The 18,186-nt window shown below is 50.2% G+C and overlaps 1 protein-coding gene and 1 long non-coding RNA gene across 3 annotated transcripts in view; both read left to right on the plus strand.

Annotated features, from left to right (window-relative positions):
- Window positions 1–18,186, plus strand: part of LOC143997841 (uncharacterized) — a 205,451-nt gene that overhangs the window by 128,412 nt on the left and 58,853 nt on the right. The window lies entirely within an intron of this gene.
- LOC143997838 (uncharacterized) lies at window positions 3,108–5,578 on the plus strand. The gene has a single exon (XM_077493666.1). It carries the CDS (start codon window positions 3,108–3,110, stop codon window positions 5,559–5,561), a length of 2,454 nt encoding a protein of 817 aa, XP_077349792.1. The 3' UTR covers window positions 5,562–5,578.

Raw genomic sequence — 18,186 nt, forward strand, 5'->3', positions numbered from 1 at the left:
TTATCCCCATGCTTCAATGTTCAGTGTCCTCATCCTTATCCCCGAGCTTCAATGTTCAGTGTCCTCATCCCTATCCCCCTGCTTCAATGTTCAGTGTCCTCATCCTTATCCCCGAGCTTCAATGTTCAGTGTCCTCATCCTTATCCCCGAGCTTCAATGTACAGTGTCCTCATCCTTATCCCCGAGCTTCAATGTTCAGTGTCCACATCCTTATCCCCGAGCTTCAATGTTCAGTGTCCTCATCCTTATCCCCGAGCTTCAATGTTCAGTGTCCTCATCCTTATCCCCATGCTTCGATGTTCAGTGTCCTCATCGAAGCAGGGGGATAAGGATGAGGACACTGAAGATTGAAGCTCGCGGATAGGGATGAGGACACTGAACATTGAAGCAGGGGGATAGGGATGAGGACACTGAACATTGAAGCTCGGGGATAAGGATGAGGACACTGAACATTGAAGCTTGCGGATAGGGATGAGGACACTGAACATTGAAGCTCGGGGATAAGCATGAGGACACTGAACATTGAAGCTCGGGGATAAGGATGAGGACACTGAACATTGAAGCTCGGGATAAGGATGAGGACACTGAACATTGAAGCTCGGGGATAAGGATGAGGACACTGAACATTGAAGCACAGGGATAAGGATGAGGACACTGAACATTGAAGCAGGGGGATAGGGATGAGGACACGGAACATTGAAGCACGGGGATAGGGATGAGGACACTGAACATTGAAGCACGGGGATAAGGATGAGGACACTGAACATTGAAGCACAGGGATAAGGATGAGGACACTGAACATTGAAGCAGGGGGATAGGGATGAGGACACGGAACATTGAAGCACGGGGATAGGGATGAGGACACTGAACATTGAAGCACGGGGATAGGGATGAGGACACTGAACATTGAAGCTCGGGGATAGGGATGAGGACACTGAACATTGAAGCACAGGGATAAGGATGAGGACACTGAACATTGAAGCTCGGGATAAGGATGAGGACACTGAACATTGAAGCTCGGGGATAGGGATGAGGACACTGAACATTGAAGCACGGGGATAAGGATGAGGACACTGAACATTGAAGCACGGGGATAAGGATGGACACTGAACATTGAAGCTCGGGGATAGGGATGAGGACACTGAACATTGAAGCTCGGGGATAGGGATGAGGACACTGAACATTGAAGCACGGGGATAAGGATGGACACTGAACATTGAAGCTCGGGGATAAGGATGAGGACACTGAACATTGAAGCTCGGGGATAGGGATGAGGACACTGAACATTGAAGCTCGGGGATAGGGATGAGGACACTGAACATTGAAGCTCGGGGATAAGGATGAGGACACTGAACATTGAAGCTCGGGGATAAGGATGAGGACACTGAACATTGAAGCTCGGGGATAGGGATGAGGACACTGAACATTGAAGCTCGGGGATAGGGATGAGGACACTGAACATTGAAGCTCGGGGATAAGGATGAGGACACTGAACATTGAAGCTCGGGGATAGGGATGAGGACACTGAACATTGAAGCATGGGGATAGGGATGAGGACACTGAACATTGAAGCTCGGGGATAAGGATGAGGACACTGAACATTGAAGCTCGGGGATAGGGATGAGGACACTGAACATTGAAGCAGGGGGATAGGGATGAGGACACTGAACATTGAAGCATGTAGCTCAGGATAGGCACTACAAGTCCCAGCAATGCAAAACCTACTAGGTAACAAGGGAAGTATTAGTGTTGTAACGAACGGCCCAGTGTTTGTGTTGTGTGTAACGTCACTTCCGTAACATTATGTGATGCTACACTACACCGAACATATGTTGGAACGCACAGCGCATGCGCAGTACGCAATTTCTGGCGGAAACGTGACTTCCGTAGCATCCTGTGATAGGCAGCATAATGTGACACTACACCTGTTACCTCAGAGACTGAGAGCTGGGCGGGCCGGAGTGTCGTCATAAAAAGTGTGACGGAAGTGACATTTCATCGCCGCCATCTTCCTACACCCCGCGCTCCTCCATAATAAGGAGATACTGAGAAGGGATAAGCGGACATCTTGCTACACCCACCGGAGTTTTGCCTTTCACACGCTTTTTTTTAACACTAAATTGAGTTTCTGTAGTGAAACACAAAGCTTAGATCTCCGGGTGACTGGTTACATGTTGAATTTTAAAGGCAGCAAACTTCTGTCAGATTAACAAACCTACAAGATCAGCACACTTGCCGCAGCTTTTAAAATTCAACATCTAAACAGTAACAGGGAGTTATAAGTTCTGTATTTCACTATATAACCTCACTTTACTGTTAAAAAAAAACGTGTATAGGGCAAAACTCCGGTGGGTGTAACAAGATGTCCGCTTGCCCCTTCTCAGTGTATTCTTACTACTGACAAGTGCGGGGTGTAGCAAGATGGCGGCGACCAAACGTCACTTCCTGCCTAATCTGACGAAACACCGGCTCCGCTCCGGTCATGTATTGCGGTGTGCGCCGGGCTGTGCGGGGCGGGTGGGGAGAGTCGGTGGAGGTCAGAGGGGTGGAGATGAGACACAAGACTCCGCTATACCTCCTGATAGTACAGCTGAGAGCTGATTGGACTACAGCTTCCCAAGGTGTGTGTGACTCCGCCCCCTACCTGTCATACCCCCTTCCCCCCTACCTGGGACACCCCCCCTCCCCCTACCTGTGAGATGTGACCTCTATGGGATTGACTTATAAGGACATGCAGGATTCCGTGTTATATGATTGGATGCTTTGCCAGCCCAGCTCTACACTCTAACAGCCAATCAGATTCCAGCAGGAGTTTGTGGAGCAGAAGACGGAGGGGGACGGAGGGATTAGGATGGGGGGAGGGGCGGAGTTTGTGGAGCAGAAGACGGAGGGGGACGGAGGGATTAGGATGGGGGGAGGGGCGGAGTTTGTGGAGGGGACGGAGGGATTAGGATGGGGGGAGGGGCGGAGTTTGTGGAGAGGACGGAGGGGGACGGAGGGATTAGGATGGGGGGAGGGGCGGAGTTTGTGGAGCAGAAGACGGAGGGGGACGGAGGGATTAGGATGGGGGGAGGGGCGGAGTTTGTGGAGGGGACGGAGGGATTAGGATGGGGGGAGGGGCGGAGTTTGTGGAGAGGACGGAGGGGGACGGAGGGATTAGGATGGGGGGAGGGGCGGAGTTTGTGGAGCAGAAGACGGAGGGGGACGGAGGGATTAGGATGGGGGGAGGGGCGGAGTTTGTGGAGAGGACGGAGGGGGACGGAGGGATTAGGATGGGGGGAGGGGCGGAGTTTGTGGAGCAGAAGACGGAGGGGGACGGAGGGATTAGGATGGGGGGAGGGGCGGAGTTTGTGGAGAGGACGGAGGAGGACGGAGGGATTAGGATGGGGGGAGGGGCGGAGGGGATTGTTGAGGACGCAGAAGAGTATAACAAGGAAATATACCAGAAATTAGAGGCGACGGAGAAGATACTGGAAAGTAAAAATGATCCCCCCAAATTCCCTACCTGGATCACCTCGATAAAAAGGCACAACCCCTGGATCTACTTCCTGCTGGTCTTATCCTACTGCATCAACTCTAATGTGATACGCAGTCGTCACATAAACGTGCTAATATTGTTCTTTAGCATCATCTATACGCTGGTCACTCGCGGATTCATAGACTATGACTCCATTAAACCAAAGTGCCCCGAGGTGCGGGAGGTCTTACTGTTCCTAGGCATACGCCTACTTTTCAATAGCAGGAATTTGTACAAAATGATGGTTGCTTGGCTCCGCCCAGTCCCCTTCAGTGAGTCCTCTGCTTTAGAAACAGATGACCCACCCACGCCCATCAATGAGGGAGATCGGTACCAGGTGCTGCCGTTTGGTAATGATTGGCTCCGCTCCGTCTTCGCCTGGGTGTCTTCCCTTATTGATATCGATGACCCACCCACGCCCAACAACGAGGGAGATCGGTACCAATTGGTCGTTTGGCTCCGCCCCGTCTCCAACTGGGCGTCTTCCATTTTTGATTTCGATGACCCACCCACGCCCATCGAGGGAGATTGGTACCAATTGCTGGTCGCTTGCATGCAGGCAGGCTGGTTCTGGTGGTGTTTTACCTTATTTCTCATAGTCCTAAACTGCGATATCATGACCAGGGATTTGCAATGGATGCCCGCTGGGCTCCGCTCACCATCCTGCCCGTGGAGTCTCATAGTAAGCCTGTTACTGGTCCACTTAGTCATCATCTTCTATCTACTGCTTTTACTATGGGGAGCCAACTCCACCAAACCCGAGGATTCCCAGGACCAGAGAGGACATTCTACTACACTGGATGACTCTGCAAACGCCGACCCGGCACAGGAGGAGCTCACACAGGAAGAGCCCACGCGGGACGAGTCTGCGCAGGACGACACCGTACAAGAGGAGCTCACACAGGAAGAGCCCACGCGGGACGAGTCTGCGCAGGACGACACCGTACAAGAGGAGCTCACACAGGAAGAGCCCACGCAGGACGAGTCTGCGCAAGACGACACCGTACAGGAGGAGCTCACACAGGAAGAGCCCACGCAGGACGAGTCTGCGCAGGACGACACCGTACAAGAGGAGCTCACACAGGAAGAGCCCACGCGGGACGAGTCTGCGCAGGACGACCCCGTACAAGAGGAGCTCACACAGGAAGAGCCCACGCGGGACGAGTCTGCGCAGGACGACCCCGTACAAGAGGAGCTCACACAGGAAGAGCCCACGCGGGACGAGTCTGCGCAGGACGACACCGTACAAGAGGAGCTCACACAGGAAGAGCCCACGCGGGACGAGTCTGCGCAGGACGACACCGTACAGGAGGAGCTCACACAGGAAGAGCCCACGCGGGACGAGTCTGCGCAGGACGACCCCGTACAAGAGGAGCTCACACAGGAAGAGCCCACGCGGGACGAGTCTGCGCAGGACGACCCCGTACAAGAGGAGCTCACACAGGAAGAGCCCATGCGGGACGAGTCTGCGCAGGACGACCCCGTACAAGAGGAGCTCACACAGGAAGAGCCCACGCGGGACGAGTCTGCGCAGGACGACACCGTACAGGAGGAGCTCACACAGGAAGAGCCCACGCGGGACGAGTCTGCGCAGGACGACACCGTACAGGAGGAGCTCACACAGGAAGAGCCCACGCGGGACGAGTCTGCGCAGGACGACACCGTACAAGAGGAGCTCACACAGGAAGAGCCCATGCGGGACGAGTCTGCGCAGGACGACCCCGTACAAGAGGAGCTCACACAGGAAGAGCCCACGCGGGACGAGTCTGCGCAGGACGACACCGTACAAGAGGAGCTCACACAGGAAGAGCCCACGCGGGACGAGTCTGCGCAGGACGACACCGTACAAGAGGAGCTCACACAGGAAGAGCCCACGCGGGACGAGTCTGCGCAGGACGACACCGCACAAGAGGAGCTCACACAGGAAGAGCCCACGCGGGACGAGTCTGCGCAGACTAGCGCTGCACCTTCCAGCAAGAAGTCCCTTAAGGCTCACATCCGTGACTACATCCGGCGTAAATGGCAGCCAATGAAGAAACATTGAGGGGGAGGGGTATCACAGGTGGGGGGGAGGGGGGGTTATCACATGTGGTGGGCGGTATGACAGGTGGAGGGGAGGGGGGGTTTATCACATGTGGTGGGGGGTATAAATAGGGGGGGGGGAGGGGGGGTTATCACATGTGGTGGGGGGGTATAAATAGTGGGGGGGAGGGGGGGTTATCACCGGTAGGTCGATCTTTATGATTCCCCTGACTTGTATCTACAAGCTGAACATCCCTGAAAACAGGTACAAGGCCTCCCCATCCCCCGCCTCTATGGATTGTTTGGACCCCACAACTGAAGGATCTCATTGCCATTAATACAGACTGATCCAGGGAGTGGACAGAGAAAGATTTAAAGGACATAATAAAGACTTTATTAATAATGCATTTCAAAAAGTGAAAGAATATTCGATTATTTACTGTTTGTGTTTTTGAGGTTGTACATTTTTGACACTTTTATGGAAAAATGAAGACATTAAATAAAACTTAAAAAAAAAAAAAAAAAAAAGTTGTCTTTTTAACAAGTTATTTCTGAAAAGGTGGGGGGGTATCACAGGTAGGGGGAGGGGTATGACAGGTGAGGGGGAGGGGTATGACAGGTAGGGGGAGGAGTCACACACACACCTTGGGAAGCTGTAGTCCAATCAGCTCTCAGTTGTACTATCAGGAGGGATAGCTGAGTCTGTGTCTCATCTCCACCCCTCTGACCTCCTCCTACAACTCTCCTCACCCGCCCCGCACAGCCCGGTGTTGTGCCGTATAGTGTCCGGCCATCATATAGCGCCCGCCCCATACTGTGCATGCGCACTACGGAGCAGAAGAAGCTTCGGAAAATCTCTGAAGTTGAACGGCGCCTGCGCCGTGAGTGGAGGTGGTGGCCCCACCATCCAAGCGGACATAGGGTTGTGAATATTAGAGGGCCCCTCGCTTCGCTCGCCACGCTTCGGGCTCGGCCTCGCTGCGCTCGGCTCTTTTATATTCCTACTCTATGTCCACTTGGATAGTGGGGATGGAACCTGGACTCACAGCGCAGGCGCCGTTCATCCTCGGCAATTTTCGGAATCTGTGTTGCTGCGCATGCGCAGTACACAGCGGACACTATCGAATGGGGGACCTTATATGACAAGACACCGGCGCCCACGGCAATACATGACCGGAGCGGAGCTAGTGTTTTGTCAGATTAGGCAACCTGTCAGAAAGTATAACGGAAGTGACGTTTAGTCCCCGCCATCTTGCTACACCCTGTACTCAATAGTATACAGTGAGAAGGGGTGTAGTGTCATATTTTGCTCCCCATCACAGAACGCTACGGAAGTGACTTTGCCGCCAGAAATTTTGCACTGCGCATGCGCGATGCGTTCCAGAGTATTTCCGACAATGTAGTTCAGTGAAACCATCAGATAATGTCACGGGAGTGAGGGGAGGTAATCGTGACATTAACTTTAGACAGAGCGGAGAGCGGCGGAGAGAGAGCGGGTAACTGTGTGGCTCAGGGAGGGGATTACCTCCCCTCACTTCTCTGACATTATCTGACGGTTTCACTGGTCTGCATTGTCGCAAATCATTTGGAGCGCATGGCGCAAGTGTTTGGAACGCATGGCGCATGCGCCATGCTAAATTTCTGGCCGCAGCGCCACTTCCGGAACATTCTATGATGGGGAGAAAATATGACACTACACCGCCATGCGGACATCTTGTTACACCCACCGGAGTTTTGCCCTTTATACGTTTATTTAACAGTAAAGTGAGGTTATATAGTGAAATACAGAACTTATAACTCCGTGTTACTGTTTAGATGTTGAATTTTAAAAGCGGCGGCAAGTGTGCTGATCTTGTAGGTTTGTTAATCTGACAGAAGTTTGCTGCCTTTAAAATTTAACATGTAACCCGTCACCCGGAGATCTAAGCTTTGTATTTCACTACAGAAACTCAATTTAGTGTTAAAAAAAAGCGTGTGAAAGGCAAAACTCCGGTGGGTGTAGCAAGATGTCCGCTTACCCCTTTTCAGTGTCTCCTTATTATGGAGGAGCGCGGGGTGTAGGAAGATGGCGGCAATGAAATGTCACTTCCGTCACACATTTTATGACGACACTCCGGCCCGCCCAGCTCTCAGTCTCTGAGGTAACCGGCTTGGCTTGTTACCGGTGTAGTAAAATTTCATGCGACTCATAAAACTTCCTCACCCCGTCACTTCCGGTGAGGCTCCGTCACTCTAACAGCTGACGGCAGGCCTTTACTGCGCATGCGCCAAGTCCGTGATCTGAACGGCGCATGCGCAAGATCGTAAGTTCAGCGGTGGTTAAAAATTATAGACACAGAAATGCTGGTGGGCGGGCGGAGCTGAACAGATGCTCAGGACGTCAGCAGCAGCCCCGCCCACCCCATGCCCCTGAATCTTAAGTGGTGGTGAAAAATCATACTCAAGTGGGCGGAGACTTGCGGGTGGGCGGGCGGAGCTAATGATGGCTTTATTATATCATCGGCAGCACCAATATGTATAGTATTTATTAAAGCTGAACAATTAGCAGTGTATTTATTAGGCTGCTTTCACACTGGGGCTGTGAGGGCGTCGGCAGTAAAGCACCGCTATTTTTAGCGTCGCTTTACCGTCGTTTTAGCGGCGGCCTGCGGGCGCTAGCGGGGTGGTTTTAACCCCCGCTAGCGGCCGAAAAAAGGGTTAAAACCACCCGCAAAGCGCCGCTGCAGCGGCGCTTTGCCGGCGGTATTGCCGCGCTGTCCCATTGATTTCAATGGGTAGGAGCGGTTTAGGAGCGGTGAATACACGGCTCCTTCACCGCTCCAAAGATGTGGCTGGCAGGACTTTTTTCACTGTCCTGCCAGCGCACCGCTCCAGTGTGAAAGCCCTCCGGCTTTCACACTGGAGTAACAGGGGCCGGTTTTTTTCAGGCGCTACACAGGCGCTATTTTTAGCGCTGTAACGCCTGAAAACCGCCCCAGTGTGAAAGGGGCCTTAAAGCTGAAGAATATGGGCACAATATTGGGGACAGTGTGTGCGTTTGGGGACAGTGGCTGCATTTGGGGACAGTGTCTGTATTTGGGCACAGTGGCTGCGTTTGGGGACAGTGTCTGTATTTGGGCACAGTGGCTGCATTTAGAATGATCACAGTCAATTGTGTGGTAAACGGCCAATGGCTGTTTACCAGCATCAGTGGCGAGCAGTGTTCCCGGGAACACGCCGCCACCAACGTGCCCGCGCAGAGCGCGCCCGCGATTGCCGTGGAGATGTGGGGCGGCCACCAACGTACACGCGCAGAGCGCGCCCGCGATCACCATGGAGAGGTGGGGCGGCCACCAACGTACACGCGCAGAGCGCGCCCGCAGTCGCCGCGGAGGGGTGGGGCGGAACCATCTGTGATCACGCGGTAAACAGCCTCATGGCTGTAATGGGGCCTAGTCCTCATGTGATGGGGACCAAGGCCTGATGTGATGGGGGGTCTTCTGATGTGATGGGGGGTCTTCTGATGTGATGGGGGTCCTGTGATGTAATGGGGCCTAGTCCTCATGTGATGGGGACCAAGGCCTGATGTGGTGGGGGGGTCCTGTGATGTGATGGGGGGTCTTCTGATGTGATGGGAGTGTCCTGTGATATAATGGGAGGCCTAGGCCTGATGTGATGGTAACCAAGGCCTGATGTGATGGGGGGTCCTGTGATGTGATGGGGGGTCTTCTGATGTGATGGGAGTGTCCTGTGATGTAATGGGGGGCCTAGGCCTGATGTGATGGTAACCAAGGCCTGATGTGATGGGGGTCCTGTGATGTGATGGGGGGTCTTCTGATGTGATGGGAGTGTCCTGTGATGTAATGGGGCCTAGTCCTCATGTGATGGACCCTTACATCAGAGTGTCCCATCACCAGTCCCCTTACATCAGAGTGTCCCGTCAGCACCCCCTTACATCAGAGTGGCCCACTGAGCCACCGGCCCACTGGGAAACTCCCGGTAGTCCCGATGGCCAGTACATGCCTGTAGGGAACTATAATATTGCCTAAATGTATTTATTATATCACCAGGGTCCGAGAAACTCTCCCCCCTTGAGGTCTTGACCGCCAGCACTGACGAGGGGGGGTTATTTGCTCTAATCAATAAGGACAGGGTGCGGCCAACTCTCTCTCCTTCCCCAAAATTTAATTGGTACTGAGATATACGCTTGTTATCCATTTTCCTCATGATAGCCATTTTATAAGCTTGCTGTGTTTCTAGCCACACGGCCAGTGTAACCGGGGCGGGATTGGTAATATACTGGTGTTCCGTCATCAGTACTGCCCTTTTAACTACTCTTTCCCACTCTCTAGACTTCCCTTTACTTATTGCTATTTGCTGAATAAGAAGTCCCCTAAGGAAGGCTTTTAGGGTGTCCCAAGTCACCCCCATCGGGGCCGTGCCTGTATTAATGTTTATCTTTAATCTATATTATAGATCGTTTCCAACCAAGACGGGTCGATTTTTCCATTCTCTAGGGTAAGACTTTTTCCTAGTATTAACTGTCACTATCAAGGAGGAGGTCCGACAAGCCCCTTGGACCATATTCTATATTGCTTATCAGAGATGGGGCCTCAACATTAGCTAAGGCCATATCAAGCCTAGACCAAGTTAGGAAAGAGCTAGAGAAGCAGGAATATTGTCTCTCCAGCGGATACCTAATGCTGGCCATACACGGTTAGAATATCGTTCGGAAAAACGTCCGCTACGCTCCATCGTTTGACATTCGAAACATTAGTGCTTACATTTCGATTCTTGAAATGCAAATTTTGTGCCGAAAAAAAAAACCAACATGTTGGACTTTTTTTCGCAAAAACTATTGATTTTCGAACTATTAGTAGTGTAATCAAACGAAAATAGTTTGAAAAATCGAGAGCGCATGCGCGTTTCCACTGCTTATATAATCGATCAAAGGCAATTGTACTATTGATGTTGTTATCGATTGCTAATATGTCCAATATTGGGCGGCATCTATTGATACAATGTTGACGTTCTCGCAATGGACGTTCGACAAATTTTACAATTTGCAAACGTTTTTTTCCCAAACTATATTCTAACCGTGTATGGCCAGCATTACACGCCATGCATTGGTTAGTCCCACCTCATGGAAAAACCAAGCTAATCTACTCTCCTCTGATGTTATAGAGGCGATTTACTGGTGGATATCTGTCCAAGGATCTATCCCGACACTTCATTAAAGTCTCCTACCACTATCACTGGGATTCCAACTTTATCCGACATGAACATTATTAAATCATAGAGAATCTCTAGTTTAAAAGGGGGTGGAATATAAACGTTCGCTATCACATATGCTCTATTTTCAACCAAGCAATATAAAAAAAAGTAAGAAAACAACACTTCTCTATTGATCAAAATGCTCTCCCCTCTTGAGTATGATGAGTACACGGAATGATATTGGGTCTGGAACCTCCGGCCGCGAAGCAAAGAAGTCGTCTCTCTAGTTAAATGGGTTTCCTGTAGACATAGTACTATGTCTACTCCTTTTCTAATTTAGATATCCTTATCGCCGCCGTCTCCTCTACAGTACATCTATCCGCCAGTACTTGTATCTCTGTCCGGACCAGCTGCAGTGCCCTTCCTCCAAACGGGACATCATCGCCTCCATCTCATTGCGCGTCAGCAGTGCCTGAAGGATCGCCCTTAGGTCTAGGTCCCCCAGCTCCGAGCCTGCCGTACTCCCATGTTAACCACCGCTGCTCCTCTTCTGGCTCCGGCGTTCCGGACACGCCTGAGGCCAGGGGTAAGCTCGTGCGGGGTACCGCCATTGGGATCTCTATACACTGTCTCCTCCATGTCTCCAATGCTGGCGCCAGGGCTTTCGCGGACCGTGTACACGGAAAAAAGTGTTGCATCTCCGGCTGTGTGGGGATTTTCTGTATGGGCTTGTGTCTTTCTTCTCCCTTCTTCCTTGTACTGCTCATTCCGTAAGTACCGTATTTATCGGCGTATAACACGCGCCGGCGTATAACATGCACCCCAAGTTTAGGAGGGAATTTTGTGGAAAAAACTTTTAGGAGGGAAATTTAAGGAAAAAAAACTTACATTTAAATGCCCATCAATGCAGCCTTATCAGTGTCCAGCTGAAGCTTCGTCAGCGTCATTTGCAGCCTCGTCATTGCAGCCTGTCCTCATTGCAGCCTGTCCTCATTGCAGCCTGTCCTCATTGCAGCCTGTCCTCATTGCAGCCTGTCCTCATTGCAGCCTTGTCATTGCAGCCTGTCCTCATTGCAGCCTTGTCATGCAGCCTGTCCTCATTGCAGCCTTGTCATGCAGCCTGTCCTCATTGCAGCCTTGTCATGCAGCCTGTCCTCATTGCAGCCTTGTCATTGCAGCCTGTCCTCATTGCAGCCTGTCCTCATTGCAGCCTGTCCTCATTGCAGCCTTGTCATGCAGCCTGTCCTCATTGCAGCCTTGTCATTGCAGCCTGTCCTCATTGCAGCCTTGTCATGCAGCCTGTCCTCATTGCAGCCTTGTCATGCAGCCTGTCCTCATTGCAGCCTTGTCATTGCAGCCTGTCCTCATTGAAGCCTTGTCATGCAGCCTGTCCTCATTGCAGCCTTGTCATGCAGCCTGTCCTCATTGCAGCCTTGTCATGCAGCCTGTCCTCATTGCAGCCTGTCCTCATTGCAGCCTTGTCATGCAGCCTGTCCTCATTGCAGCCTTGTCATGCAGCCTGTCCTCATTGCAGCCTTGTCATTGCAGCCTTGTCATGCAGCTTGACCGTCTTAGTGCATTGTCCGCTTATGTTTTTAAAAATAGCGCCGCCGAGATGTCCCATGTATCTCGGCGGCACCCGGAAGTTTTTGGCGGCTTTCGGCCGCTCTCGGACCTCGGCAGCTTTCGGCCGCTCTCAGAAGGTCCGAAAGCCGCCGAGAAGTTCCGACAGTGTCCGAAAGCCGCCGAGAAGGTCCGAGAGCGGCCGAAAGCCGCGAGAGCCCAAAAAATTGTGCGGAAATCGCTGAGTATCGGCGTATAACACGCACCTGCGATTTTCCCCTGATTTTAAGGGGAAACCAGTGCGTGTTATTCGCCGATAAATACGGTAAGTCTGTGTATTTGTTGCCTTAGCGGCGTGGTAGCTGCATTCCAAGCTTAATTTGCTGGAGGGATGGCCGGAGCTCTGCTAGCGTGTCTCTCTACTCCGCCATTACCAGACCACGCCCCCGCCCCCATAGCCTATTTATGTGACTCTTCCTTCTTCCAATAGAGATCTGCTGAGCGCGCACCATGCGGGGCCCCGTCTCCGCTCTGCTGAGGATTTCAATGTTTTTATGAAATGTTTTTGTTTTATTGATTTTAAAGTACAATCTTGTTGCAAGTGATGGTTTCCTCCTCTTCCTGCCGGTTAAAGTGGTTATAAACCCTTACAAAGCACTTTGACCTACAGGTGAGCCTAGCTTAAGGCCTAGATTAAGGCTTACCTGTAGGTCCAAGAAATGTCTCCTAAACCTATATGGTTTCGAAGATATTTACCTGAAGACAGCGGCACGCAGGCGCACTGGGTAAGCCCTTGCGCGGGAGTGACGTCATCGCTGCTCCGGCGAATCACAGTGCCGGAGCAGCGAGACCCACCAAGAAGATGGATGCTCGGAACTACAGGGGGACAGCGGTGACTTCACTGGCTCCTGTGTCAGGTAAGTGACACATAATGGACTACTATGCGATGCGATGCGATGCATAGTAGTCCATTATGCTTTACCTTTGCAGGGAATGAAAGAGGAAGTAAGACCCATCAGGGTTTACTTCCTCTTGAAAGCGGAATTCCACCCAAAAGGGAAAGTTCCGGTTATCCCCCCTCTTCCTGCACTGCCACATTTGGCACTGTTTTTTTGGGGGAATAGGTACCTGGTTTGGACAGGTACACACGATCTGAGCTGGAAGTTTGGCCCTGCCGTCCTCCCCCCCCAGCCTTCTGGGACACACACACACCGGTCCGTTCACCGAACGCCACATGGCTCGCACATGTGCAGTGGGCCCCCAACTGTGAAGCGGCAAGCTGTCACACCCGGGAGTCCACAGATTCCTTGCGCCTGCACCCGAAGCCGATTGAAGAATGGCGCTGAATGAGGACATTGCTGGATCCATGGAAGGGTAAGTATCTTTATATTAACCCCTTCAATACTGGACACTCCCGTCCCCCTTCCTGCCCAGGACAAATATCAGCGCTGTCACACTTAATGACAGTTGCGCGGTCATGCTACACATATGACATTTTTATCATTTTTTCCCCCCCACAAATAGAGCTTTCTTTTGGTGGTATTTATTCACCACTAGGGTTTTATTTATCTTTTACTACTGCAGGCGAAAAAAGACTGAAAATTTTAGGGGGGAAAAAAATAAGTTATTTTTTTCCTTCACTGATGGAAGGGGTGTGGTAGGCACTGGTGGAAGGGGTGTGGTAGGCACTGGTGGAAGGGGTGTGGTAGGCACTGGTGGAAGGGGTGTGGTAGGTACTGGTGGAAGGGGTGTGGTAGGCACTGATAGAAGGGGTGTGGTAGGTACTGGTGGAAGGGGTGTGGTAGGCACTGGTGGAAGGGTGTGGTAGGCACTGATGGAAGGGGTGTGGTAGGCACTGGTGGAAGGGGTGTGGTAGGCACTGGTGGAAGGGGTGTGGTAGGCACTGGTGGAAGGGGTGTGGTAGGCACTGGTGGAAGGGGTGTGGTAGGCACTGGTGGAAGGGTGTGGTAGGCACTGGTGGAAGGGGTGTGGTAGGCACTGGTGGAAGGGGTGTGGTAGGCACTGGTGGAAGGGGTGTGGTAGGCACTGGTGGAAGGGGTGTGGTAGACACTGGTGGAAGGGGTGTGGTAGGCACTGGGGGAAGGGGTGTGGTAGGCACTGGTGGAAGGGGTGTGGTAGGCACTAATAGGCATCACTGATTGGCAGCTGTCAGGAACCATGAATTGGACGGAGACAGAAAATACAGTTAAAATCACACCTTTTAATATAATGGTAAAAAAATGGTACAAATAGAAAATGTAGTCAAAACATGGCCAGGTAGCCATTTTTTTTTATTGGATGTTTTATAGCAAAGTCATATATATATATATATACACACAGTGCCTTGTGAAAGTATTCACCCCCTTGAACTTTTCAACCTTTTGCCACATTTCAGGCTTCAAACATAAAGATATAAAATGTTTATTTTTTGTGAAGAATCACCAACAAGTCGGACACAATTGTGAAGTGGAACGAAATCTATTGGATTTTTGAAACTTTTTTTAACTAATAAAAAAATGAAAAGTGGGGCGTGTAAAATGATTGGGCCCCCTTGCGTTAATACTTTGTAGAGCCACCTTTTGCTGCGATTACAGCTGCAAGTCGCTTGGGGTGTCTCTATCAGTTTTGCACATCGAGAGACTGAAATTCTTGCCCATTCTTCCTTGCAAAACAGCTGGAGCTCAGTGAGGTTGGATGGAGAGCGTTTGTGAACAGCAGTTTTCAGCTCTTTCCACAGATTCTCGATTGGATTCAGGTCTGGACTTTGACTTGGCCATTCTAACACCTGGATACGTTTATTTGTGAACCATTCCTTTGTAGATTTTGCTGTATGTTTGGGATCATTGTCTTGTTGGAAGATAAATCTCCGTCCCAGTTTCAGGTCTTTTGCAGACTCCAACAGGTTTTCATCCAGAATGGTCCTGTATTTGGCTGCATCCATCTTCCCCTCAATTTTAACCATCTTCCCCGTCCCTGCTGAAGAAAAGCAGGCCCAAACCATGATGCTGCCACCACCATGTGTGACAGTGGGGATGGTGTGTTGAGGGTGATGAGCTGTGTTGCTTTTACGCCAAACATATCGTTTTGCATTGTGGGAAAAAGTTGGATTTTGGTTTCATGTGACCAGAGCACCTTCTTCCACATGTTTGGTGTGTCTCCCAGGTGGCTTGTGGCAAACTTTAGACCAGACTTTTTATGGATATCTTTGAGAAATGGCTTTCTTCTTGCCACTCTTCCATAAAGGGCAGATTTGTGCCGTGTACGACTGATTGTTGTCCTATGGACAGACTCTCCCACCTCAGCTGTAGTTCTCTGCAGTTCATCCAGAGTGATCATGGGCCTCTTGGCTGCATCTCTGATCAGTCTTCTCCTTGTCTGAGCTGAAAGTTTAGAGGGACAGCCAGGTCTTGGTAGATTTGCAGTGGTCTGATACTCCTTCCATTTCAAAATGATCGCTTGCACAGTGCTCCTTGGGATGTTTAAAGCTTGGGAAATCTTTTTTGTATCCAAATCCGGCTTTAAACTTCTCTACAACAGTATTACGGACCTGCCTGGTGTGTTCCTTGGTCTTCTTGATGCTCTCTGCGCTTTCAGCAGAACCCTGAGACTATCACAGAGCAGGTGCATTTATACAGAGACTTGATTACACACAGGTGGATTCTATTTATCACCATCAGTCATTTAGGACAACATTGGATCATTCAGAGATCCTCGCTGAACTTCTGGAGTGAGTTTGCTGCACTGAAAGTAAAGGGGCCGAATCATTTTGCACGCACCACTTTTCAGTTTTTTATTTGCTAAAAAAGTTTCAAAAATCCAATAGATTTCGTTCCACTTCACAATTGTGTCCCACTTGTTGGTGATTCTTCACAAAAAATAAAAATTTTATATCTTTATGTTTGAAGTCTGAAATGTGGCAAAAGGTTGAAAAGTTCAAGGGGGTGAATACTTTCGCAAGGCACTGTATATATATATATATTTTTTTTCAGGCTTCCCAGCTTAGAGGTGAGATGCGGGGTCTTAGTGACCCCATATCTCACTGTAAAGAGGACCTGTCATGCCATATTCCTATTATAAGGGATGTTTACATTCCTTGTAATAGGAATAAAAGTGATCAAAAAATTTATTTTTGGGGAAAAAAAATGTCAAATTAAAATAAATAAAGTAAAATGAACAATAAGAAAAAACATTTTTTTTTAAAGCGCCCCTGTCCCCATGTGCTCGCATGCAGAGGCGAACGCATACGTAAGTCCCGCCCACATATGAAAACGGTGTTCAAACCACACATGTGAGGTATCGCTGCGAACGTTAGAGCGAGAGCAATAATTCTAGCCCTAGACCTCCTCTGTAACTCAAAACATGTAACCAGTAAAAAAAAATTAAAGCGTCACCTATGGGGATTTTTAAGTAGCGACGTTTGGCGCCATTCCACGAGCGTGTGCAATTTTGAAGGGTGACATGTTAGGTATCTATTTACTCAGCATAACTTCATCTTTCACATTATGCAAAAATTGGGCTAACTTTACTGTGTTTTGTTTTTTTAAGCACAAAATAGTTTTTTTTCCAAAAAAAAAGCATTCAAAAAATTTCTGCGCAAATACCGTGCGAGATAAAAAGTTGCAACGACCACCATTGTATTCTCCAGGGTGTTTTCTAAAAAAACATATATAATGTTTTGGGGTTCTATGTAATTTTCTAGCAAATAAATGATGATTTTTACATGTAGGAGAGAAATGTCAGAATTGTCCTGGGTGCTCCAGAACGTCTGATGGCGCTCCCTGCATGTTGGGCCTCTGTATGTGGCCACACTGTGTAAAAGTCTCACACATGTGGTATCGCCGTACTCGGGAGTAATAGCAGAATGTGTTTTGGGGTGTAATTTGTGGTATGCATATGCTGTGTGTGAGAAATAACCTGATAATATGACAATTTTGTGAAAAAAAAAAAAAAAGTACAAAAAAAATCTTGATTTTGCAAAGCATTGTGGGAAAAAATGACAACTTAAAAAAACTCATCATGCCTCTTACTAAATACCTTGGAATGTCTTCTTTCCAAAAAGGGGTCATTTGGGGTTTTTTTTGTACTTTTCTGGCATATTAGGTCCCCACCTAATATGCACCGAAATTTCGGCCGCCGAAAAAAAACGTCCGAAAATGGCTGCCGAAAGGAAAAAACGGCCGATAATTGAGCCGAAAATGGGGCGGGGCACCGCCCCCCACCACTGGTGCCGCCCATCATGGGAGGTGTATAGCGCAGGAGAGCCGCCTCCGCCGTCTGGTTCAATAGAGCGCCGGGAACATCACAGCTTTAATTTCAATAGCTGTGTGTTCCCCCGTCGCATACAGACCCTCCCCCTTGTTCGGGGAACTTTGATAGACAGATCACCCGTCCAGATTGGACAGGGGATCTGTCTATCACAGTTCCCCGGACAAGGGGGTGGGGCTGTATGTGACGGGGGAACACACAGCTATTGAAATTAAAGCTGTGATGTTCCCAGCGCTCTATTGAACCAGGCGGCGGAGGCGGCTCTCCTCTCTCTTTGCTGCATCACTGGCTGCACGGGGGCGTCACTGACTACACAGGGGACACAACACTGGCTGCACTGGGGACAACACACTTATCTCTTTTATCATGTCGCCAGTCTCTGACCACCTCCTGTACCATGCCGTCAGTCTCTGACCACCTCTTGAACCATGTCCCCAGTCACTGACCACCTCCTGAACCATGTCCCCAGTCTCTGACCACCTCCTGTACCATGTCCCCAGTCTCTGACCACCTCCTGAACCATGTCCCCAGTCTCTGACCACCTCCTGAACCATGTCCCCAGTCTCTGACCACCTCCTGAACCATGTCCCCAGTCTCTGACCACCTCCTGAACCATGACACCAGTC

Source organism: Lithobates pipiens, unplaced genomic scaffold, assembly GCF_037356315.1.
Source record: "Lithobates pipiens isolate NorthernLeopardFrog02 unplaced genomic scaffold, aLitPip1_a1.2 Scaffold_19, whole genome shotgun sequence".
NCBI lineage: Eukaryota > Metazoa > Chordata > Amphibia > Anura > Ranidae > Lithobates > Lithobates pipiens.